General features: G+C 33.1%; 1 protein-coding gene across 3 annotated transcripts; it reads left to right on the top strand.

Moving 5' to 3' along the window:
* Positions 1 to 16,085: 16,085 nt before the first annotated feature.
* On the top strand, positions 16,086 to 24,588 carry LOC106670326 (E3 ubiquitin-protein ligase Hakai). 3 transcript variants are annotated; one of them, XM_014400535.2, is made up of 8 exons: positions 16,086 to 16,216; positions 21,914 to 22,004; positions 22,333 to 22,445; positions 22,655 to 22,730; positions 23,395 to 23,582; positions 23,637 to 23,948; positions 24,006 to 24,110; positions 24,174 to 24,588. In XM_014400535.2, exons 3-8 carry the CDS (start codon positions 22,359 to 22,361, stop codon positions 24,420 to 24,422), a joined length of 1,017 nt encoding a protein of 338 aa, XP_014256021.1. In that variant the 5' UTR covers positions 16,086 to 16,216; positions 21,914 to 22,004; positions 22,333 to 22,358; the 3' UTR covers positions 24,423 to 24,588. The 3 variants fall into 3 exon arrangements, with proteins under 3 accessions (XP_014256021.1, XP_014256020.1, XP_014256022.1); XM_014400534.2 differs by lacking the exon at positions 21,914 to 22,004; XM_014400536.2 differs by lacking the exons at positions 16,086 to 16,216; positions 21,914 to 22,004; positions 22,333 to 22,445; positions 22,655 to 22,730 and adding an exon at positions 22,967 to 23,138.
* Positions 24,589 to 25,886: the final 1,298 nt, after the last annotated feature.

Raw genomic sequence — 25,886 nt, 5'->3', positions numbered from 1 at the left:
CTTTTTAACTGGTGCTCGGGATAGTGAAGATGTATTGTCAGACATTTTTTTCCTTTCGTGCTATTAATTGGCATCGGGTTTATTTTTATGCATGATGGCCACACTGCCAGGATGATTCTTACTACTTGGATATTGACAGACTTGACTTACACACTATTGACCACCTTGGGTTTTCAATGGTATCGGGTTGTCCGGAAAATAATGCAGGATTTTAAGTTTTCATTAAAAAAAATCTATATAAAATATTCTGTTTACGTTTACAGGATTACTCATTTGTATGAATGTCAACACTTATTAATCCTCTTCCAAATGATATTGTTTGTTTACCTCTGTAGCATTCCGCTACTTGGAAATAATTCAGTCATCCTTATAATGTCAAAGCGAGAATTTCGTACGATTTTCTTTTACGAGTTTAAACTCGGCCGAAGCGGAGCCCAAACGGCTAGAAACATTAACCAAGTCTGGGGCGAGGGTTGTGTTAATGAGTGCACTGTGCAAAGGTGGTTTAAAAAATTTCGGGAGGGAGATTTCAGCCTTGAAGATGAAGAAGGTCGTGGAAGGCCTTCCTCTCTTAATGATGATGTTCTGCGATCAGTGGTGGAAGAAAACCCCAAAACAACTGTTCGAGAACTTGCAGAGCAACTCAAAGTCAGTAAAACGACCGTCGCTGACCACCTCAAGGCGATTGGAAAAGTGAAAAAACTCGAAAATTGGGTTCCACACTCATTAAACGATCGCCAAAAAAATCAGCGCTTTGATGTTTGTGCATCACTTCTTTGTCGAAACAAAAATGACCCATTTCTGGCCAGAATTGTTACATGTGACGAAAAGTGGATTCTCTACGATAACACTAGACGTTCTGGACAGTGGCTCGACAAAGGAGAAGCTCCAATACATTTTCCAAAGCCCCCAACTCATCAAAAAAAGGTAATGGTTACGGTATGGTGGGCTTCATTTGGTTTAATACACTACAGCTTCTTAAATCCTGGCGAAACCATCAATGCTGAATCATACTGTAACCAAATTAATACCATGCATCAGAAATTGGCAGTAATGAAGCCCTCTTTGGTCAATCGGAAAGGGCCCATTTTGTTGCATGACAACGCTCGACCACATGTGTCACGTGTAACGTCACAAAAATTATTGGAGCTTGGCTATGAAACTTTGCCTCACCCACCCTACTCTCCGGACCTCTCGCCTACTGACTACCATTTTTTTAGACACCTGGACCACTACTTACAACACATAATATTCAAAAATCAAACGGAACTGGAAAATGCATTTATTGACTTTATCAATTCTAAAAATTCTGAATTCTACTCAGACGGAATTAATAAGTTACCAACACGTTGGGAGAAATGTATTGAGAGTATGGGAAATTATTTTGATTAAAGAACATTGCTTTAAAGTAACTAGTTTCTTTTTTTTTGTTTAATACCAAAATCCTGCATTATTTTCCGGACAACCCAATAGTTAAAGGCTGCCATGTGATATCGGAGAATTTCCAGGACTTAAAAATGGCTCTGTTCGAAGTTGAAAATACTCCATAGCACTACATTCAAATCTTCATACAAATCTCCAGTCACAGAATGCAACCGGTGAATAATGCAAAAGGAGGAAATACCCCGTACTGAATGAACAATGTGTAATCGTTTCAATGGTAATATTTTTTTTAAATGTACGAAAAAATAAAAATTATAACGATTATAAGTATCTGCTGGGACAAAGCAAAGGCGGCTACTTTTTTTGTCGCTCAGTGTAAACTAGAAGTTCTGAAACAACAGTCTTTCAGCACGATAATCATAAACACAAAAATAAAACAGATCTTTTTAATTATTATTGTTTTATTTGTTAGGAAAAACAGTTATAAATGAACTTAACTAATTAACGATTCGAGCGAAAAAAGTTTACCCTCATAAAATATCCAACATTTGGACATGAAAATGGATTTACACAGTGTATGTATAAATTCACGCGTATCGAATTTACCCAAACGGGCCCGTAAACGCGGTCGGCTTCGTTAAACGACGTCTGAATCCAATTTTATATGAATAATGTACGATCCAATCGCATGTAAACATAAAACGGTAGTGCGTAGGAAATTCAATTCCCTCACTTTTAAGCGTTATGAAGTCGTTTTATAGACCACCGAACTCGGAATTTCTTGAAAATCCTGGTCTACATAAATACATTTTCTTTACGGTTTGAATTTAAACTGAATTACGATCCCTTGTTCTCAGATAATGCATATTTAATCTAGTCCGACCTATAATTTTATTATTGTAACAAACCCCTAAAAAAAGTGAAAAAGAAAAAAATCAACAGAAAAGTCAAAAACAAAACAAATACAAAAGAGACAGTAAACATAGTGAACAACCAAATTACGTTGAATTTTTTGTGTGCTTTTTTATTAATTTAGAGGTGGGTTTTACAACTGCTGTATTGTAGTTCTTTTGTTGTTATTTTTTTGTGATTGTGTTAGTGTAGATAGTTTGTCTAAATTTTCTGACTTGGTTGTTTACTAGGTCAATTTTTTTCTTTTTGTGCTTTTTTTTAGGTGAAAGTTGGTAAATAAATTTTTCCTATGGCAAAAATTTGAAATTATTGTAGTAACCCCATTCCCCTTTTATTCATGCGATCATCACGTTTTCCACATTTAGAATAAAATCTGAGCATTTTGGTTCAATATAATTTTAAAAAGGGGATACCGCTAGAATAGAACACATAGAAAGCTTATTAAACGAAGAAGTTTTGATGAAATTTGTGAAGCTCTATCGTTTATTTTTCCAAAGAGGTTGCAAATTTAGTCCTTTTTGCAAATTGTAAAATTAGCAGTTTTAGCAGTTTGTGGTTTTACCAGAAATTAAATTTAAATTTCTAGAATGGTGCCTTCTTAAAGGATTTACCCAAAAATGAATCGTTCAATAGCTACGAGTCGATTTATGACTAAAACCGTAGGTGGTCAAAAAAAATGTTAAACATTTCCGAAAGAGTTGGAAATTGTACCATGGTTCATTTGTTCTTTTTTGTTCCATTTTGATGTGTGTGTGTGTGTGTGTGTGTGTGTGTGTGTGTGTGTGTGTGTGTGTGTGTGTGTGTGTGTGTGTGTGTGTGTGTGTGTGTGTGTGAAAATTGGGTCAAAATATGGGAAAAGTTACGTTACAAAATTCAGCGTGTTTCTTAAATAAACGCTAAAATAATGGTAACTTTTGAACGGTTTGAGATAAACCATTAGGTTTACGACATTCTACTCCATTTTAGAGCCACTGTTACCGAAAAAAATTTTTAACACGACGAGTTGACCACCCTTTGTACATGAGTTGCATAGCCATTTCACCACGATTGAAAGAGCCTATTAAGAATGAAAATAGAAACCCAGACCTTCTATCAAAAATAAAAGATGGCCAGGCCCAAAGAGCCAAATTTTGTCAATCAAATGATTTTCGATTTTTAAATGATCAAATACTTAAAACAATCAAATAATGCAAGGTGGAGAAAACGTGCAATAGCCACGGCCAGATGAAAAAAGGGTTCTATTTTCATGGAATTTGGAAGCCGGCCGAAATAACAAGATAACGTTGCCACCGAATAAAGTTTAGGCGGACAGAGACTTCCAGCGATTCCAAAACTTTTCGAGAAACTATTCGTTAAATACTTACAAGCTCCCATCGACGAAATATCTGAAAACCATCAATTTCCCTATAGAACCAAAAATAATAGATTAAGTACACAGAAATACTGATATAACGCAAAGACCTTTAGAAGAGAATCATATCTGTTTCTGGACGAACCTCAAGCCTTTGATAAAGTCTGGCATGAAGCCTTTCGAATAATCTTTGAAAAATCCTCCCAACCCACCACGTACCATTTCTGTCCAACTTCCTGTCAGAGAGACTATTCAAAGGTAAGCAAGAGGATGAATAATCAGAATATTTCACAGTAAGGGTGCTAATCTTTAAGGGAGTACCCTAGGGTCTAAAACCATTCGTGTTTCTGCTTTATACTAGTCATTAGACCTGTCCCGAATTGACTGAATGGCAAAAGATTTGAAAATAAAAATAACAAAGTTAGTACATATTAATTTTACAAAAGAAAAATAACATACAGTACACTCAATATATTTTGAAAGATGGTACCGACGCAAAACAAGTAGGTGTAACGCTAGATTACAAACTAAAATTACTCATTAAAACATACATTATAATATCTTAAATATAGATAACTGTATTGGCTATTGGTAATAAATTCCCATTTGACGATTCAGGACAAACTCCTCATTTATAACCAGATTGCTAAACGGATATGACATGTAATTGTGGGGCTTTGCCAAAAAGAGTAACATAACTGTGTGAAAAAAATTACTAAGGATCGAAGTTGATTCCCCTTGGTACGTACGGAATAAAGATATTCATCGAAACCTGAGAATACAGGACATCAGGTCACGCGATGAGGCCGAAAGCATAAATCTCCTTTCCAAGAGCATCCAAATATCGAAGAACGATCGTTAACACGATTAACACCCTGTGAGACGACTGAAAAGGACCAAGCACTACAAACTTGCTTCTTAGAATTCCGTTTGAACTTTAATAAACTAATAGACACTAATGGGTAAAACCTAAACTTAATTAGTTTTGTGTATGTAATGCCCAACGTAAAATTAATGGTATTACTTTAGTTAGTAATAGAGCATCGCTGATGACATAATGAGCAAAACTTCATAAGTTAGGGAGTTAGACTGTACAGACAGGAAATGGTAAAGTATAGTTTAGATTACATATCATTTATTTGATAGAGATTGTCATTCAGCGTAAAACGCATACTATAAGCAATCATGCCTAAAAGTTTCAACAATACACCCAAAAATTATGAAACCATCGGAAAAATACGAATGTACACACTGAGAAATATGTTTTCAATAAAAAGGGCTTATCGTCACTAAAGAAAGGTTCAACATCGGTCCAGATTAGGTAAAAACATTTCTACGACATAAACATTTGAAAGAAGCGACAATATAAATAAGTGATCAAATACATTAATTATAAATTATTGGTTAATTAATAAATTATTATATTTCAAGAATGTACTCATCAATATACTCTGAACATTTATCAGCGTAATGAAAATATTAAATACTTCATCAGTAAAACCACCCCAATGCTGTAAAAAATAAAAATATATATTTGAAAAAAATGCATGCTAGGCTTTTGAAATAGTAATTAAATAATCATAATGATGAAACATCCAACGGTTAAACGCTTTAGTTTCTCAATAGTTCTTTCTGGTTTAAGTCAGAACATGAAGGGTTATGACCTAGATTTTGGAATTAAATTAAAAATTAGCATTTTATCATTCTAATCTTTTTATTCTTCTTTTTAGCACACCTACGGGTTTGCCTTTATGGTGTATTGTTATTCAAGAGATATAAAAGAAATGTAAAAAGGATTGTAAGAGTTTACAATCCGAGCGGTGTATTTGTTTTTGTAGTATTACTACCAAAAAATTTAATTAATTACCCCTCCCCCAATTTTATGAGGGCGCATTTCTATCACTTCTTCTTCCAACCACTTCCCTATGACTATCATTCGCTCCATCCCAATATCCATCCCTCTCGCTCAACCACTCTCCTTCTAATCCTCTTCCTCCCACTATCTATCCGTCACTCTCTCTTACGCTATAATTGACACCTCGCTCACCCTCTCTCANTTATGTCTGTCTGTCAGTCTGTCTCTCTGTCTGTATTTCTGTCTGTCTGTCTGTCTGTCTATCTCTCTCTCTCTCTCCCACTCTTTCTCTCTCTCCCCTCTTTCTCCCTCTTCTTCACACTCTCTCTCTCTCTCTCTTTCTCTCTCACTCTCGCTCTCTCTTTCTCTCTCTCTCTCTCTCTCTCTATCTCTCTCTCTCTCTCTCTCTCCCCCTCTTTCTCTCTCTCCCCTCTTTCTCCCTCTTCATCACACTCTCTCTCTCTCTCTCTCTCTTTCTCTCTCACTCTCGCTCTCTCTTTCTCTCTTTTTCTCTCTCTCGTTAATTGAAAGAGCGGTTCTTCGTTTGAATGAGAGGTTTCATTCTTCGCGACAAATTTGCGAAATGTATTAAATAAAATGATGTTAATTCATATTCATTCTATCTATCTCTCCCTTTCTCTATGTATCTATCTACTGTCTTTCTTTATTTTGAACTTACTTTTCTTTCTATGCTTCTATTCTATTTCCGTGTATTATTTTCGTCGGAATATAAGAAAAATTGACGACCTGTGTTATATTTCATTAGTTAATGACATAGAAAATTATTAAATGTGTGTTTAAATGAAGTTTTATAACTGCAGTTTGAATTGTAAAAAAAGTTTGCGTTCACAGCGTCCATTGGAAAAAAAAATTTAAACATTTCAAGTTAAAAATTATAATAAATTTGTTTTATTTACTAATTCATTCGTTAATATAATTTAAAATGATTTTTTCATAATGTTTTGTCTTTCAAAATATTGGTTACAAATAAGCATTATTATACGATTTTCCTATGAGAAATTTACAATTAGGGGGTTGATGGTTTGAATTTACTATTCACAGTGTAATTTTTGTTCTTAACTGTTATTAAACTATTTGCAAATTTTTTATATTACTGAATATAAAGTTTATTTTTCCCGTGGGTTTATATTGTCTTTTCACTATTTTTTACGATCTCCCCCATTGTGTTTTATTATATTATAATGAAGCTTTTATCTTCTTGTCCACAGATTTAAACACAATGGGAGAATATGCAAATGTTCAAAATAACAAGGGGAGGAAGATTTATTTTTATCTATGTATTTAAAGTACAAAATAAATACATACAAAGTAAATAAATATTACGTCTGTGTAGTTCATAGCCGGTTTTAATGAAGCAGGAATTTTTACCTCGGCAAAAAGTTATAAAGTTTGAACGTTTATGAAAATTGAATAACATGATTTGTTAAACCTCGGGGTCATTTTATCCGGGCACAATGCAATTTTATAATTTTTATGCATTCAAAACTACTTTTCTTCCTTTATTTTTTTTATTTTTTTTAAAAGAACAGTATTTTTAACAAATTTTATAATCTAGGAAATTAAACCAATGTAGAAGAAAGAATTTTATAAGGTGAAAATTAATTCATTTATTTAATATTTAAGTAATTTAATTAATTCATTTATTTAATACTTTAATACTTATATAGGTTGTTGTGATTAGTTATTTTTTGTTGAGTGTAGAGTTGACCACAGAACAAAGGTTGGAAGAAAATCAGGTGCAGGTCAACTGAGACAATAGTCGCTTTTGCCGAGTTTTCGGAGATATATTTTCTCCCTCCTCAGACCTTAGTAACTACTTTTTTGAATTAACATGTAGATATGTTCTCTTGCTTAATAATGTGAAGTAAATTTCTAAACGCATATATCACAATTTTATCCCATATAAAGATTTTTAAAAACCAACAAAATTCAAAGCTGGGTGGCTGTATACAGAGCCAGTTATTTCTTATTTATTTAAATTAATTTTTTAATTTTTTTTTCCAACAGTCACCTCTAAAAGAAATACTTGTGACATTAGCCTTTAAGAATTAACTCACGTATACATTTTATTGAGTAAAAGATCAAATCTACATGTTAATTCAAAAAAGTAGATATGAGTGGAGGAAAAGCCTTGAGGTGGAGAAAAAGTTATGTCTTTACATGAAAATGTAACGTTGTTATATTTGAAATCAGACTGGCCCGTCAGCAGCAGTAAGTTTAACTTTTTTCCGACGTTCACTGACAAGATAATTTTAAAAGTTTATGGCGAACATGGGTGAAATATATATTTTCGTGTAGCGTTTCTCTTTTCCGTTTAATTTTGGGTTAAATTGGTCGAAATTCAATTACAACGGCATTGACAATAAGCTTTAAAATTTAGGGTCATCGATAAAACTAGGTAATTTTCTTAATAAACTGTTTTCCTAATTTTTCACGAAGTTTGGAAAGATTTTTTGTAGATTTAAAAATAAAACTAATCAATTTTACATTAAATTAAAAAATGTAATTTAAAAAATAATAATACTGAAAAAAAAGGCCATATATCGATTTGTTAAAGATTTTATTTTAAATATATATAGTTATTAATTAAACCGCGTCATTACACAGCAATTATTTTACAATTACACATCAAAGGGGTAAAAAGTGTATATTTCTTACCTTTGTGATTTTGTAATTGATCGTCACGGAGAGCAGATGAGTTCTGGAGTCCGACTAAAGTTCTGGCGATTCCAACCCCGAGCTTCAACCGTAAAGGGACGAAAGTTCACGGAACCGGGCGGAATCACACGATACACGATATTGTGATCGAACTGCCATCTATTCGCCGTGTGGTCATGCTACGTTTCAAGATAAATTAGCATTTGGTATTTGTCAAATAACAGATTTAATAAAGTGAGCTGTGAGGAAATGGATCAAAACGTGTATTAGCCGAATGTGTGGATTGCGTGGGTATAAATCATGGTCATAAAGGTAGAATAATGGTCAAACCTAATTAAATCAGTTTGTATTGAAGTTAAATAAAATACAGAAATCTAATTTCGCCTCGTCTCATTGAATAACTGTCAAATTCTCTTTTTGGACATTAGAAAGATATTTAATATAAAATTTGTTTTATTTAGCCCATATCGATTATCGTGTTATGTGACGTTTCGAATGTTATATTACGTGACGAATACAAATACGCACAAATCATCAAATATATACTCCAAAAAACAAACATGCACACTCTGGCTGACAAACAAATGCACATAAATAGCTTGGAGAAAAACAAAACAAACACACCAAGAAATAAACAAATAAACATGCATATAAAAAAATGATAAAATAATAAAACCCACAATGATAATTTTTCACATCACATGTTCTCTTTTTTTATTATTGTATTTCAATAGCGCTAGTTCCTACTATCAACTTGGCTTGTTTCATTGAATTTTATTTTACATGAGAGGACTCCTTAGTTGCACTCTTATTATAACACTATTCACTTTCCTCACGAGGGAGGAAATCGCGAGGCCATTGTCGCTTAAGGCATTTTACAGAAAAGTTGAGAAGGTGTTTGGGAGTTTGGATGAAGGTTCACGGTTTTATGGAGGCATTTGTATCTACAGAGAAGTTGTGAAGGTGTTCGGGGTTTGAATGAAGGTACACGGTTTTATGGAGGCTTTTGTACCCACCTGAGAATGAGTTTTATAACCGAATTTTCCATCGGATTGGAAAGTACAAAGTTCTATGGACTGAGCTCTGAAAGGTGGTAGGAATACTATAGCTTTTTTAGAAAGATTTCGAAGGATGTTGTAGTGACAAGGTCAAAATCGAGGGATGTTTTACTGAGAGGTGACGGATGATAAATTTGTTCTCTGGTAACGTGAATGCTTTGTGGGGAGAACAAAGTGTAAAGAGTAGTCCTGGACCAGCTGATTGTGTTCATAAGTCTGGCATGAGATGTAAAGAAGTAGGACAAGTTTTAAGTTATATCAGTACTTTGATGTCAGACACTCGATTCTATCTGAAAGACAGATAACCACGATTTTCTTAAGGAACAGGCTAGGGAATTTAGGGGAACTTAGGGAACAGGGTAATCTTTAAAACAGGATCCGTTTTATGTAACCCTCAACTGGATTAAGCACACATTGCAAACCGGGAAATGAAGACTTGCCAAAGGAAACGTCGAAGGACCTTACACTAATCTTTTTATACAATAAATATCCTAGAACACCTATTGATAACTAGTTAATCGGAGAAAGGCAAAGAATTTCTACTAGTTTTGCATGTTTTTCCGATAAGATTTAAGCAAATCAAGATTATTTTAATCCATGATTTTATAATCTTTTCAACCATCTTTAATCTGACAAATTTTTGCAAATTTTATTTGCAATTGGTGCTCCAGTGATTAATTTTTGGTATGGTCTCCCCTTTTTTTGTAGTTTAAAGATTAATTTCAATCAGGGCTTGGTTATAGACGTAGCTGAAGGATGTTCCTGATGTAAACATTGCTGTTTAAACGAATATTGCACTTTACATACCAAGGTGAAAAAAAACTTTAATTAAAAATCAAACTCCAATCACGAATCGGCAGTAATAAATTATCTCAGGTTTGGACGTCTGTGAATGATTGGTCTGTTGCCAGTTGATTCATCATTAAGAGATTGATTCCTGGTCTTCCAATCCTCGATTAATGACCCGGTAGAACCTTTTTCTCCGTCATCAATCTACTGATTTTTAGAACAGTCTTGCTTGAGTTTGAGTATGTGTGTGTATAGTGTTATTTGTTTGTGTGCTAATATGTACATAAGGTAGAATTGTTTAAATTTTTGGTATTTGGAAAGATCAAATTTGGTAGGCTTCTATGATTAGATTTAACTAGTCCAAAACCGCACATCTGATTGTTCAAAAATGATATTCATTATGTTACTGCTGTGGTTTACACGTAACGATCTAATTTTTATGACTATGCAACCCTCCAGCAAAAGATTTAACTTGCCAAAATACGTCAGCAAATTGTTGTGACATTTTTGTGACATTTACATCACGATAAACCTTAAGTAGTACATATGATTATAATAACATGAATGTTTTTCTATTTGGTATTTCTATTATATTAGTCAAAACTTATCCGTACGATGGATACAACTCAGAATTTGATTTTTTTCTTCAATGAGAAGTAGTTAAAATCTTCAGATCCGTATAATTTCATATGGAGACACGCAGAAGAAAGGTACTCCCCATGGTATATGGTCCCTCAAGTGGTATTCCATGGTGGGTCTGGGGTGGCATTCACATGGACCCGCACCGAAATGGTTCTTGTGCGAAGAAAATAACTAACTTCACAGAGTTACTTACAAGACATAATCAAAGAACATGTGCCATTTGCATCCACATCAGTGAGAGATTCCTTCTATTGCAGGATAATGCCAGGCTCCATGGAGCACGTATTGTGGCTGACTACCTGAATGAGGTTGGAATTGAGTGCTTGCTGAGGCCAGCTCGAAGTCCAGATTTGAACACATTTAGAACGAGTTGTCAAAGAGGGTTAAAGGTCGTCCAGTGATGCCAGGGAATTTGCAGGAATTTAGAATGGCACTGTTGGAGGAGTATGAAAATACTTCACAGCACTACATTCAAAAACTCATACAATCGATGCCACGTCGAAAGCAAGCGGTGATCAGTGGAAGAGGAGAAAATATTCCGTATCGAATTGAATATTTTCTTCCTTGTTTCCAAAGCAACATTTTTGGTGAAATTGTTTTACTCAGTTTAAGTTTTTGTTTAATTTTTTATTTAGCTATATCTTATATTTTCCTTTAAAAATATCAAGTAAACAGAAAAAACAAAGTTATAACGATTCCAAGTCTGGAGAAAATGGTGGAAGGGGCAGATGGGAAATTCCCAGGTTTTCTAAACACTGATTAACAACTCTGCCTCTATGAGGTCTGGCAGCCAGAAATACCAATGAGATCCCTGGTCTGAGAGATCCTCGATAATTTCTTGGACATAACTGACTGCGGTGAGGTCGCCTTCAACAATATGGGGTCCGGTTTGTCCTCCAGTGTAAATCCCACCCCAGACCATTACACCGCCTCCTCCAAACTGCACTGAAGAGAATGCGAACTGGGGCACTGTACGCATCCGCTGTTCTCGGTAGACGCTTCGTCGTCTGCTATCACTAAACAAACAGAAACGCGACTCATCAGTAGACATAACAGCACTCCAATTGGTGTTCTCTTCTAGGCACCGCTGCACCATATTCTCCTGAGTTGCTGGTTGTTGCGGCAGGTCATCTTAAAGAGGCATACGATGTGAGGCCAACTTCCCACAAACGATTACTAATCGTTTGTGTTGAAAAAGGCTTTTCCAAAAACCTTGTACTTAATTTAAGACCTGGCGGACACTATGGATAGGGTTAATTAAAATTAATAGAATACAACTATTGGAAATTATAAAAATCCCTATTCATTTTTGAGGTTATCACGCCGTCTTTCGCTCTCATTCTTCTCATTGGCTCACTCTTATTTTTTTCAGCCTCTCTTTTTATCTTCTTCTCTTTCACTCACGTTATATCACTACTTGCATACTTATCGAGAATAAACTTTTACACCTCCAAGCTATCGAATAATCAGTGCAAAATTTAACCTAACTATTTTTATTTTTTTATTTTATGTAGTCGACTTTTTTTAATAAAATCGATTTAATCCTATAATTGCAAGATTTCGTTTATTTATATTCATAAAATTTTGCGGGGCGTCCTCGTTTTCAATTTGAATATTCATTCTTGTTCGTTAAATGCTATAAACAAGAGGCTTTGTAGGATGATGTATTTGTGTTGCACACTATTTATTACAGCTTTTCAACTTTTCCCCTGAAAGTTCAACGGGTCATCAATTGGATCACGACGATCCCTGAAAGCAAAATATTGTCACGCGTTTTTCAAAGTTTGATATAATGGCAAAGAGATGTTTCCTTTTAATGATTTCTATCGCAGGTTAACGTCCGTGCCTCGAGTATTCGTGTCGATTGAATTTCTAAATTCTTTCGAGGCTATGGATCGACACAAGTGATAGTTCAAAGCAAGGTGGGTATGGACAGGCAAAATGTGAGTGATCGATGGTTGGACGAGATCTTGTTGGATTTATGGTTAACATCCACTGACTCAAAGACATTAACCAAAAAGTATGTGGAATTACCTATTGATTGGAACAAGGAAATAATGAGCTTCGTGATAAATCCCAAACCCTACAATGACAATAACATAGATTATTTCATAGTGAGTGACTGGTCCCATTTTTAAAAACACGGTACATAAATGAAATGCTTCTATGGAAACCTGCCGAGAGAGCTTATGGTATCTAAAAATCACCCAGTTTTTCATAGAGAAGCTTTGTGGTTTCCACAATACAATAGTTACCCCGAAAAGAACAAAAAAGTCTCAACTGCAACGAATTTCATTTTCCAAAAATAATACACACATATAAGTATGTCACATCATTTTTAAAAATAAACAACAATGTATACTATGCAATTGTTGTTTTCATATCTGTTGCCCATATCAAAAAAAGTACAAAGATCTGCTGGAATTATGTAAAATTTTCCTAAACAAAAGCAAGGTAAGTCTACAAAAATCTACTTAATAAATAATGAAAAATGCTTCGATAAGTGTTTTATGAAATAATTTTTGTTCATTTAATATGCAATTTATATCAATTAAGCCTCCAGGAAAGAGGAGAAATGCTACCATTATATCGTTTTGCCCCCCCCCCCCTCAAGAAAATTCCTCGAAAAATGGACATAATACGTTTTTCCCCTGTCAGTCTTCATTTAGAATAGCAGGAACAGCAACAATGGTTGCTGGCTCCTTTCAGGATTCGTCAAATGAGAAAATTGCACTGTAGCTCATTACAAAATGTACGTAGTTTGTGTAAATAAAAAATAAAACTAATGATTATTAGGATCAGGGTGAGGTCATGAACAGGAACAACACATGTTTTATGCCAAGCTTTCCTTATATCATTTCAACATCATCATGGCTTGATTAAAAAGAAAAATTATATTTACACATTACAATTGATATATACTCTCAGGAAAAAAGCCCCTGCACACCTATTGGTTTGCCCTTGTCTGCCAATGTCTTATTATAAGTCATTGGCTAAAAAAACATTATTTTTGTAAACCTTAATACATTATTTAAAAGCTTTTGAGGACTAAAATAGATTATTTAATTTGAAGGGTTCATAATTTCGATTATGCAAATCGAGAAGCGAAAAAGCAAACTTTTTTTCGATTCTTTGCTTGCTTTCTACAATATTATCTTACCAGCAATCATGTTTTCCTTAGTTAGAATGATATTAGCCTTCAATGTGGAAATACCGCTGTCCACTCGGGAAGTAATTGTTTGAATGTTAGTTGAAGGAATATAATTTTGTGAAAAAGAAAATTTGCTCAATAAGCAACCCTCGACAATCCATTCCATCATCTCCCAGTATAAGAAGATCCGTAATGATGAAAACAGACCCAGTTCAGACCGGCCAGAAAATTTAAACATCATCCAAAAGCGTGCCGTCAACAAATTACCCCGAAATTGGAGGATTCTGTATCAGGATAATAAAACTAGTTCCACCCCAAACAGAACGAACCAATATTAAAAATCAAGGCAAACACAGACGCAATCCCAGAAAGAAGCTTTATATAAACAACTCAAAAATGAATAGGGATTTTTGTAATTTATTCCTATTCTATTAATTTTATTTGAATTAACCGATATTTTCTTGTTAGTTGGATGAAACAAAATAGAAAATACAAACGAAAAACGAACAAATGTTAATTCTCATTTTTAATAACGGATTACCTAAGAATACTAAACATGAAGAGTACGCATTTGGTCAATAAACATGTTTTCTCGTTTTTTTTCCATTTTCAGTTGTATTCTCTTTAACCAGATTTAAACCATAAGTTCGCAGTATTACTGTGAGAATGAGTCATTGAGGTCACTCGCAAGTGGACATCCCAGATGAAGTTGGCTTTTCTCAGAGAGTGGTCGCCCGGGCTTAGCCAATAGTGCCAATAGGAGGCCTGGTAGTGTACCTCAGCGCATTATGACAGGGAGGACAGGCAAGACGGAACCCTTTCCATAGTGCCCGCCAGATCCTAAATGAAGTACAGTTTTGGCAAGACCTTTATCAAATCAAATGATTCGTAAACAGAATGAGTGCATGCATGATTGTGTTTATTTGTGCGATTGATTTATCCAATTTAAATTTTATTAGGCTAGAGTATAGTTTGCATGCGTTTTGGGCTGAAATGACGTACCCCGTTAGTAAGGAAGCGAAGATCTCCTCGGCATTAGACTTAAGGGGGATACTAGCAACCCAGCCATATAACCGGGTAGGTGAACTCCCTGATGTATAGACACTAAGGTCAGCCCATCAGGGAGTAACAACCTTCGGGGTGAAATTCCGAATAATAACTTAGCGTATAATCACTTATTCAACAAGTGACTATTATTGGTAGGGATAGGGATAAAAGAGTCGGCCAAAAGGTCTACCGCACCTCGATCTGAATAGATCTATTGTGCTCCCCCGTTATTTATAACTCACTGGCCAGCTTCAGGTTTTTAATTAACCAACCGCTTTGTCAGCGGCTCCTTAGTGTAAGATCTTGCTTGCGGCTTTTCTTAACCTAATTGCAAGAATCTGCACCTATATAGACCTTCACAGAAACCTAGAATGTGTTCTGCGGTCTCCTCCTCCCCTCCTTCCTGGCAGGATCTGCACATTGTTTCTTCTGTCTGTACTCCTATCCGGTGCATGTGCCTTCTTAAGTGGCAGTGCCCTGTCAGGAGTCTAACCAGAATCCTGGTTCGGTTGCGGTTGCCTTCTAGTAATTTTTTTGTAAGTTTTGGGATGGGCCTTCTATGAATCTTCGCGTGCCTCACACCTGTGGTATTATTCTACCAGGTTTTGGACTCATTAAGGATCCATTTTAAATTGTATCCTCTTTTGTGGCTGGCTGCTAAGCCACAGTAAGAAAATCCATGTTAGCCCCCTTTTTGGCCTCCATGCTCCGAATTTCTAGGGACGCATGCCAGAGTCAGGTCATTAGTGTCACTGACTTCCGTCAGGACCTCCATGCAGTTCCAAACACTCTTTGCCTTCGCCTCGCATGACGCTAGGTCCCTAAGTGCTGCCTGGCTGTCAGAGACCCTTATGGGTACTACATTATTATTTGGAGATCGTGATATGCGTTCTTGGGTGATGTAGGTGTAGAAAAACATTTTCTTTATTGTGCCAACGCTTCGATCTTTAGTTAGATCATCTTCAGGCCCTGGGATTTACAAAAATTGTTTGGATTATACAATGTAAGATGTGAAAATGAATTTATACAATGATGTCCACAAAATAGAAATGTTAAGTTTATTCGACTATTTGTATTCAAAGTATGTTTCCACTCCAACCCCATGCATTCAAGTAAGGTGGAGAAAAAATGTGTAAAGGTGATATATTTGATCCCGCAGTTTGTAGTTAAGCTTTCAACCGATTAGCGATTAGCGCTTCGTCCGAGGAGGAGGTTTCATTGATCGCTTCCCTTGAGGAAAAGAAGTGTCAAAAAATTACTCTCCTCTCATTTTTCCAGAGGCTGGAAGTTGAGAACATTTTTGACTTCTTCCGTAAACAGGCCAAAAATAAGTGTCCCAACCTCGAACGGTAAGCAAGAATAAGATTTCCCAACGATATTCGTACAATTGTTATATTTACATGTATACTGTCTTTTTGTATGGTTCAAATTGCACTTTGTTATTCCAGAGCTTTCAACTTTTCCAGGGCGAATTTTATTTTATTTTCGTGAAAATTATAACGAACGACGTCTGATTTGTAGAAGAAAAGAGGATTCTAACAATCAATTGTTAATGCTAATCTCGAAATATAATAAAAACTTATGAATACTGTACCTTCTCATTAATCACTATTAGTTAATAACAATAATCAGTTGGTTATAAATATTTCATTAAAAATCTAATTATTAATTAAACATTTACATATGTGACAGTGTGTTAATCGTTTTTTCACCATGACTATTAAAGCCTAAGAATTTCATTTTTTTTTTTTAATCCACTTGTATAATAATTATTTTCTTTAATTAGAAAGCGTATTGGGTTTAAAGTTATAATATTGGACAGTAAATTGATTAATTGATTGATTTATACAACCAATAAGCTCAACTCTGCACACATATGTTCACAGTAGAACTTATGACTCACTATAAAGCACTTGGGGTTTTGGCTGTCTGGGTACAGACCTTGTTCTCTGTAAATGCTAGTAAAATTATGTTTTTAAACTATTAAAATGATGTGCTGTTTTTATTTTTGCAAATTAACAACTAACTTTATTTACTATTGTATTGATTTACAATTTTAAAAGGCGATTTTGTGGGAAAAAGAAGGAAGGTTATATTAGACATAAATGCGACAAATATCTAAAACACACCTTTGGTTTATCTGCATGCCAGTCTGCCAGACCAAAATGATTTGTAATGACTAAACTACAGATTAATCACCCAGCAGACCCCAAGAGGAAATCTCACAATTCATTTGGGCATTATATTTTTTCTAGAAAGCTTTTTTGGCTGGCTTGCTTAAAGTTGCAATACAGAACTGTAAATGTTAATACACTTAGGTTTTTGAGGAGTGTTATAATACACATAAGAAATAAATGAAACAAATATTTAAAACATACAGGCCTTTAATTGTTTGTTTAATAAATAATGATGTCACCAATAATTTATTAATAAATTGGGAGCTTTCAGTTATAATATTGAATAAAGTTGCAATATTGAACTGTAAATATTTTTATGGGGTGTTATATTGTACATAAATGTGACAAATATGTACAACAAAAAGATGTTTGTTTGGCTTTTTTAACGTAATGTTTAACAATAAATTGTGAGATTTCCTCTTTGGCCTGTTGGGTGATGATGTGTAGTTTGGTCGTTTCTGATCATTTTTGTCTTAGCTATCTTCGAGGGTTTGGTCTGGCTGACCGAAATGATCAAAAAGGTGTAGTTACATATTCATCACCCAGCAGACCCCAATAGAAAATCTCAAAATAACACTTGTACATTATATATTTTCTTTAATTAGAAAGCTTATTTTGTTTGAAAGTTGGAATATTGAACTGTAAATGTTACTAAAATTAGGTTTTTGAGGGGTTATAATGCACATAAATGTGAAAAATATCTTTTAAACAAAATTTTTAACAGAACTTTCTTTGGTTTTTTTAGCTTAATGATATTGCCAATAATTTAATAATGAATTGTGAGAGTTCCTCTTGCAGTCTGCCAGGTGATGAAGGTGTAGTTTGTTCATTAGTGATCATTTTTTTGTTGGGCTATCTTCACAGTTTTGCTGTAGCAGCCAAAATGATCAAAAATTACAGATTCATCACCCAGCAGATCCCAAGAGGAAAAGTCACAATTCCACTTGTACAATATATATCTACTTTAATTAGAAAGCTTATATGGCTTAATGTTACAATATTAAACTGTACATCTTAACAAAATTAGGTTTTTGTTGGGTGTTATAATACACATAAATGCAACAAATATCTTTTTTTTTAATATAACTTTTTTCTCTTTCTTTAATTTTGGTGGACAATACCCAGAAATTTTTCAAATCAGTTTTATAAAAATTGAGTAAACCACAAATTTTATTTGTAAAAACGCCTCATTTTTCTCATTTTTCATCTGGTATTTCTTATATGATAATTAATTTAGATGTCCATATATCTATTTGTATTGATATAGATTTAAATATGGACTCTTAAATTTATTGTTTTTCTATTATTTGAGGTTTTCTTGTTAACCCCTTTCCATTTGAGATTTAGTAGAACATTTTATGAGATAATGAGACGCTCAAGGATGTTGTAGAACTTACCTTCAATGTGTTAACTGAAAATGGCTTCTTTGTTTAAATTTTATTTTTGAGTAAAGAATAATAATCAGCAGTTTTTTAATTTTTCATATCTTGGAAACAACTAATGTATCCCAGACATTATTCATACAATAAGAATTTGCTTCCTTTGTACAAAAAAAAAGCATTCCCTCTCACCTTTACGCATTATTTAAACTTAACTTGATTGATTGTACAAGGCCTATAAGATTTTAACTAGATTTTCAAATCCCGTTTCTTTAGAAAAGTTTAATTTGTTTTTATTTGCCTTAGAATTTGATAACATAAACCATACTGTTTTAGCCCAAATTATCATTGTTGGTAACAATAAAATTACTTTTTATTAAAAACAAACCCTATTACAGTTTAATTCTGTTTTTTTGTTTGTGTGTCGCTCCACTGTGTACACAAACGAAAAACAGAATTATTCCTCGACGCCATACCATCATAAATCAGAAAAAAAAACTATTACAGTTTTAGCTCTTTCCTTTAATTGGAGAATAGTTTTACATTTATCTCTGTATTGTTACTTTTTTTTACGAGGATTAATATTTTTTAACTCAGCTTTAGTATATATTATTTTATTTATTTTCATATTGGTAATTTTTTTGGATAATAACTACTTGGATTTTTCAAATCCTGCTTCTTTACAGAGGTCAATATTTCTTGGGTCTTGTAGAAAACAGAACTTGTTTGGCTTTTCTTAAATCCAGGGTGTTTTTTTAAATATCCAAGCTTTTCTTTCTCTCAGTCAGTAATGCCATAACAATCAGTTCATAAAAAAGTGAAGGGTTTTCTCAACTAGGTCTTAATGGACCATTAGGATTTACATGATTTTTGAACTCAAGCTTCTTATCGGTTGACCATATCATTTTTTTACATTGAAAATGGCAATTAACTTCTTTGGCTCTTTTAAAGAATCTATATAAACTTATATCTGAGGGTTTTTGTATTTGCATTTGAGGGTTTTGAAAGTTTTGTTTACAAAAAGCTTTCCTGTTTGAATTATTACTTATGTATTTATTTATTTTAATGTAATTTGATTTATAATTTTTAAGCAAAGAGTAGTAGAGATGAAAAATTAGTGTCACGAGTGGAGCTCGAACCCACAAACTTCGACTTGATACGCCGGTGCTCTAATGCCTCTTTTTTGGCAAATATTCAAATTTCGTTATCAGATTGAATTGGCTGTAAGAAGCTGTTAACAAAGTTTAGGTACTACAGTAATTATTATATTAATCTATATGTTTTTAGTTGGTCCTAATTAACCAAAGTAATTATTTAAATTTATTTATAATTTTTATGTAAAGTGTGGCATCTCAACCACACTTTACTTAAAAATTATAAGTTGATTTAAATATCACTGTGGTTTACTAGGACAAACTAAAAACATATAGATTAATATTTTAATTTAATGTTTTAGAAGTAGCAAATATTTTATGATAATGGAAAGCTGACATGGAAGTGGCAAAGTTATACATTTCCTGAAAATGTTAGTTTTTCTAGTTAAAACATAGTGCTTGAAAGATGTTATGTATTGCATTAATCCACAAGGAAAAAGCGCTTGAACTTGCACGTAATGTTTGATAGAATTGATATCTTCTTTCTCATCTTTGCCTATCTTTTTTATTTGTACTTAGTTGACAAGCCAATCCCCACTAGGATATCCATTAGCATTTTAAATTATGCTTTTTTTAAGGAGGATAATTTTTATTTAACTTGGAATAAGGCTTGGATCTTTTTGTTTCAATTAAACTTCAGCCTTTTCTCTAGTTGTCTTTCTATTCTATTTTTAACACATTTATCCAATAATCCAGTGGCTATAGCCAACAGAAGTTTCTTCATGTTTTTTTACTCTCCCTTTGAATTCATCCTTCAGAAAGATTTTGTTTTAAAAATGTGCGTGTGCGTGCGTGCGTGTGTGCATGTGCGTGCGTGCGTGCGTGTGTGTGTACAAATATATATTAACCATTTTAGTTTTTACATTTTTATAGAAACTGGATGAAACTGAATTTCTGTGATTGTGCCAAGGAAGTGATAAAACTCATTAAGATGTGTTAACTAAAACACTTTTTTATATCAAATATACAATGATGTTTATAAATGGGTCTCTTTGAAATTGCATATTTTAATTCAAACATTAAAAAAATGATGAATTTTGACCTTTAAACTTTTATTGTCTTGGATTGAACTTTGTTTCAAATTGATTTATAATTTTTATTTACAGTGCTGTTCCAAATTTTTGTTTATCGCTACTAATTAACTTTTAATACGTCCGCTTGCAATTTTACTAACATCTAACCCAGACAAATGTTACTAAATCTTTTTATTTATTTGTATCAAATAATGTCTAGTTCTACTATAGTATTAACTGTCATAACTGGCCATTCATAATCTTACAAAAACATATTATAGATCCATTATAATTTTAAATCAATGGAAATTATATATTTCCATAGGTCAATGTTCCACTTAATTCAAAAATTTTATTTATTTATTTCAGTTGTTTACACACTGGCTGTAACAAACAGCAAGAATTGGTATATTGTTCTTCTTTGCTCAGAACTTGATACGCAATAAGCCATTTAGAAGAAATATCGGGTTGTCCGGAAAATAATGCAGGATTTTAAGTTTTCATTAAAAAAAATCTATATAAAATATTCTGTTTACGTTTACAGGATTACTCATTTGTATGAANGTATGGGAAATTATTTTGATTAAAGAACATTGCTTTAAAGTAACTAGTTTCTTTTTTTTTGTTTAATACCAAAATCCTGCATTATTTTCCGGACAACCCAATAGTAAAGAGATCCACCAGAATGACACCAAATACTGAAGGATGTATTTTCTTTTATTATTTCTAGTAAATCCAGGCAGAATGTTTGGGGTTGAATTAATTTTTTCTTGTCCAAGTCAATTCAAAGTTTATTAATTTTATGTTGATGTCTTTTGTTCATACATAAAGTTTCCTGATAATGGAAAAATATGGCTCCTGTAATTTCTGTTTTAATTTTAAATTTAATATACTAGTGTACTATACAATATTATTTTGTACTTGTATATTTTGGACTGAAATCTGAAATTTGAACATTTTACCATTATCCAGAACAGTGCTGGGTCGTACAGTTTTTTTAATTCATCAGTTTTGTAGTACTATAGAAGTTGTAAAATTTGGTAGTGTAAAAAGTAGAGATGGATGGAGTAAAGATATGAGGAAAACCAATTCAGATCAATATTTATGCATATCTTTTATATTACTACAATTCTCGGTTAATTTTCTACCAATAGATTTACAGGAAAATTTAAACTTTTTTTCTCAGTTGAGATATTTCCTCATGGCCTGTGGGATGATGAATTGCTTTGGCTTCTTGTCATCTTCCATGCTGAGTCTGAGTTTTTTAAACACATAAACAAAAAATCACATAAAATGACAAAAATACAGAAACACTTCTGACAGGCTGAACCAGCAAGGATAGGCAGACTGTATATGACCTAACTAAAGGTTAACAACCTCGCAGACACAAAGAGGAAATCTCACAATATGGATGGTTAGGGCTAAAATAATTTTTATTTTACTCAAAGAAACTAGAAATTACAGGGGGAAAAACAGAATGAAATGAAGATAAACCCAGCAATTATATGCAGGTCAAAATGATCAGAAACAACTAAATTTCAGGTTTCTCCATTGGCAACAAGGAGGAAAATTCAAAATAAAATCTCTTACCCTCTTTACAAAGGACTCAAGTGTTTTATTTACTTACAAATTCTTTAATAGAAATTAAAAAAGATGAGGCATTTATCTTCTTTCTTTCTCTAATCCTCTTATTTTATTCTTGAAAGACTCTACTCTATGAAGTTTTTTAATTTTACTTTTAGATTGAAAGTGACATATAAGCAAGAAGATGAGAGGCCGTGGCCGTGGACGGGCTAGAGGAACTCGTGGAAGAAGAGGAGGAATGACAAGAGGAAGGGCGAAAAAGAACGTTAAAGTATATTGTTTTTAATTTTATTTTATTCTCTTATTTATTTTCATTCCATCACTCATTTATAATATATTTACGTTGTAAATATTTTAAATAAAAAAGATAATAAACATTCATTGTTATATTTAAAATTTCTATCAACTGTAGATAGCTACTGAAAATATAATTATCTTATTCTAAATATGAACTTATTTACTATTTATTGATTTGATTAGGTAATAGAAAGTGATGAAGATGAGGTTCAAGCAGAGCTGATGGTTGAAACCCATGATGAAAATTTTCCTCCTAAGAGTGAGTTTATGCAGTTCTATTAATTAATTAAATAATTTTCACTTAAATTGACTATTCGGATAAAAACACACATTCAATATTCCTTTTGGAATTTTTAAAATTAAGGCATAAGTAGTTTTTTAAAGAGTTTATTGGGATGATTTGCCTCTTAACTGCAGTGCTTTTAAGGGTTACTTTCAATATTTAGTACCTGGACATCCTACAAGCAGTGAACAGCTGATTATTAATATTTGAAGTATTAAAGTAACATAAAACTAAACTGTGTGAACTGAAAATATATACAATTTAACACTACATTTAATTGAAACATAATTTCTTGAATAAAATAATATAGTGTTGGTTCCTTGTATAGATTCAATCGTTTGTTACTACTACTTTTCAAAATGTTAATTTTTAAGAATTTCTCATGTAAGTAATGCTTTCATTAATATATTTTGGTTATGATAATTTTAATAAGTAGAGGATTTTTATGGCCTAGAGATTGTTTGCTTTTGAAGATTTGTTTCACCCCATTTTTTTGTTTTTTGATTAATTTAAAATTAGATATTTTATGTGGTCTGCTAAAACAAATTTTCTTTTTTTTTATATAGTGTTTTTTAGTTAAACTTTTAAAATGTACTTATGCATGAATGTTAATACGTTTAAAACTGTTTATTTCTTTCAGTTGATATGGAAGCTGATATCTCTCAGTTGGAAGCACCAACATTCACTACGCTCAACCGGGGCCCTCCTGAACCTATGCTGCGCCTGAGATGGGATCACCGGGTGTCTCTGATTGGCGAAAAAGTTCTAAACCCAATGATTCATTGCTGTGATAAGTGTTCGAAACCGATCCTCAGTTATGGAAGAATGGTAGTTAATAAACAAATACACACGTATTAGTAATAATCATGAATTTTAATCTAGATTCCATGCAAACATGTATTCTGTCTCTCTTGTGGAAGAGAAGAGGAAAAAGTATGCCCAAGGTGTTTAGAACCTGTTACTCGGGTGGAGCAAACGGGTTTAGGCACAGTTTTTATGTGTACGCATGGAGGGACTCGTTATGGTAATAGCGGATGTAGAAGGACGTATTTATCACAAAGAGATCTTCAGGCACACATAAATCATCGGCATGCAGTCGGTGAAGACCCAGGGACGTCTAAAGTTTCCCCGTTGGTTCCTACCCAACTACCGTCTAGGAAAATCCCTCAAGCTACTTCTCAGAATGACCCTAGGGTATGTTTCATTATAATAAATTATCATATTTTGAATTATTATTGATTATATTTTCAGAGCGAGCAAAGTCCAATGCAGTATAGGAATCAACCCAGATCGAATCTCATAACAGTGCCGATTCAGCAGGAACAGCCACTTCAAACGATAAATCACTACCACCCTGTGAGTTTATTGTTAATTCTAAATATAAGTCATAATTTACTTATATCAAGACATATTTTTCAGACAACAGTGCCAAATCCTGCTGCAGCATCCGCTGCACCTCCACCTCCGCCACCTCCAAACGGAAATGCTGCTGGAGCTTATGGTGCTGGTGGCTACGTACCTTCTACTTATACCGCCACAGCCCCTGGCTATTATCCCACAGCTCCACCACAATATCCACCTCAAACTGGATACACTGACCAGACCCAGTATTGGACTACACACCCACCTCCCACACATCCACCCACCATCCATGGGTTTTATAGATGAAGGACTAAATTTATTGAAAAATCTTTAACAACTAGACGGATTATTTTGTTTTTAAACTATGTTTAAGCATACTTTTTCTCAATCGATTTTACACACATTGTGCAATCTTGAAAATTGATTACATCATTTTACGTTTATTTAAATATACAACATGATGCTATATTTTCTTATTTGTTTATTTTTGTGAAATTCCTTATTTAAAAAAAAAAAATCCGACTTTAAACTGTTGATTTATACCTAAGTCTCATCTCAATCAAAAGGGATTTTCTTTTTTATTATTATTTCCATTATATTTCATGGTCCAATTGACCAAATAACATCTTTTAATTAATTAATCTTTTCATGTAAGGTCTTGGTTGAAATAAAAAAGTTAGTGTCACGACGGGATTTGAACCCACAACCTTCGGCTCAATTAGAGGTTAGAGCAGCGGCGTATTTAGCCAAAAAACATAAATATATATAATTTTTTTTTTTTTTTTAATTGCTCTATAGGTTGTACATTTTACATCGGGTAATAAATGTTAACAAAAATTTCAATTTTCTTTTTTTTTTTACATATTTTAGGAACCAGGCCTTCAACACACAAGTGGAAATTCAATTCAGATCACATCTGACATATGAACTTTGTGATATTTATATTTGTTCAACTATTATAACTATGTTCAGCTGTTTTTCCCTCTCTTCATTCATTAAACAAGTGTGATAAGTAAGCTACGATCCTTTCTCCTAGATGTTTTTATATCAAGCATTAAAAAGCATCGATCATTAGAGAAATATTGTCAAACATAGTGCGTTTTTTATTCGCTGTACTATATATTTTTTTTTTAAATAATGGCGCACGAATTTCGGTACAATTTCAAACGGGCACTCATGGGAAAACATCTAATCTTAATTTAAGACCAAGATTAAATGTAAAATTTTGAATTGTAGCAGCTTGTTGACACGTTCATTGTACATAAGGGTGTTATGAATCATTAGAAGAAACATGGAATATTCATGATTATAGCACAAACTGGGAGAAATCAAAAGAATTTGCTAAATATATACTGCAAATAAAAACTGAGAAATAGTGAAAATTACACATTTTTATTGTTAATTTCTTCCACTCATTGAAGCACATTTTTTACTAACAGAACAATTAACAACAAATTAAATATAAAAATTATTTGACAATCAGTATTATTGATTCATAGAGTATTTTTCAAATAAAAGTTTTCATGTATATATTTTTATTTAATGCCCATACCTTTCTGAATAGTAGTTTCTACATTTGCACTGATCAAATGCCGAAGTGAAAATCAGACCTATGCAAACCAAAAATCACTCGACGTGATAATTTTATTGCTGAAAGAAAAACAAATTATACGCAAGTCAACATCATAAAAACATAATGCAAATAAAGTTGATAAATATTTATTCTTTTGTTTTGTTGTTTTTGATTTACAATTTATATACATCCTAAAC

Source organism: Cimex lectularius, unplaced genomic scaffold (genome assembly GCF_000648675.2).
Source record: "Cimex lectularius strain Harlan isolate CLEC.00 unplaced genomic scaffold, Clec_2.1 scaffold287, whole genome shotgun sequence".
NCBI classification, from domain to species: Eukaryota; Metazoa; Arthropoda; class Insecta; order Hemiptera; family Cimicidae; genus Cimex; species Cimex lectularius.
Note: the sequence above shows the minus strand (reverse complement) of the source record. Positions and strands in the feature narration are given on the sequence as shown.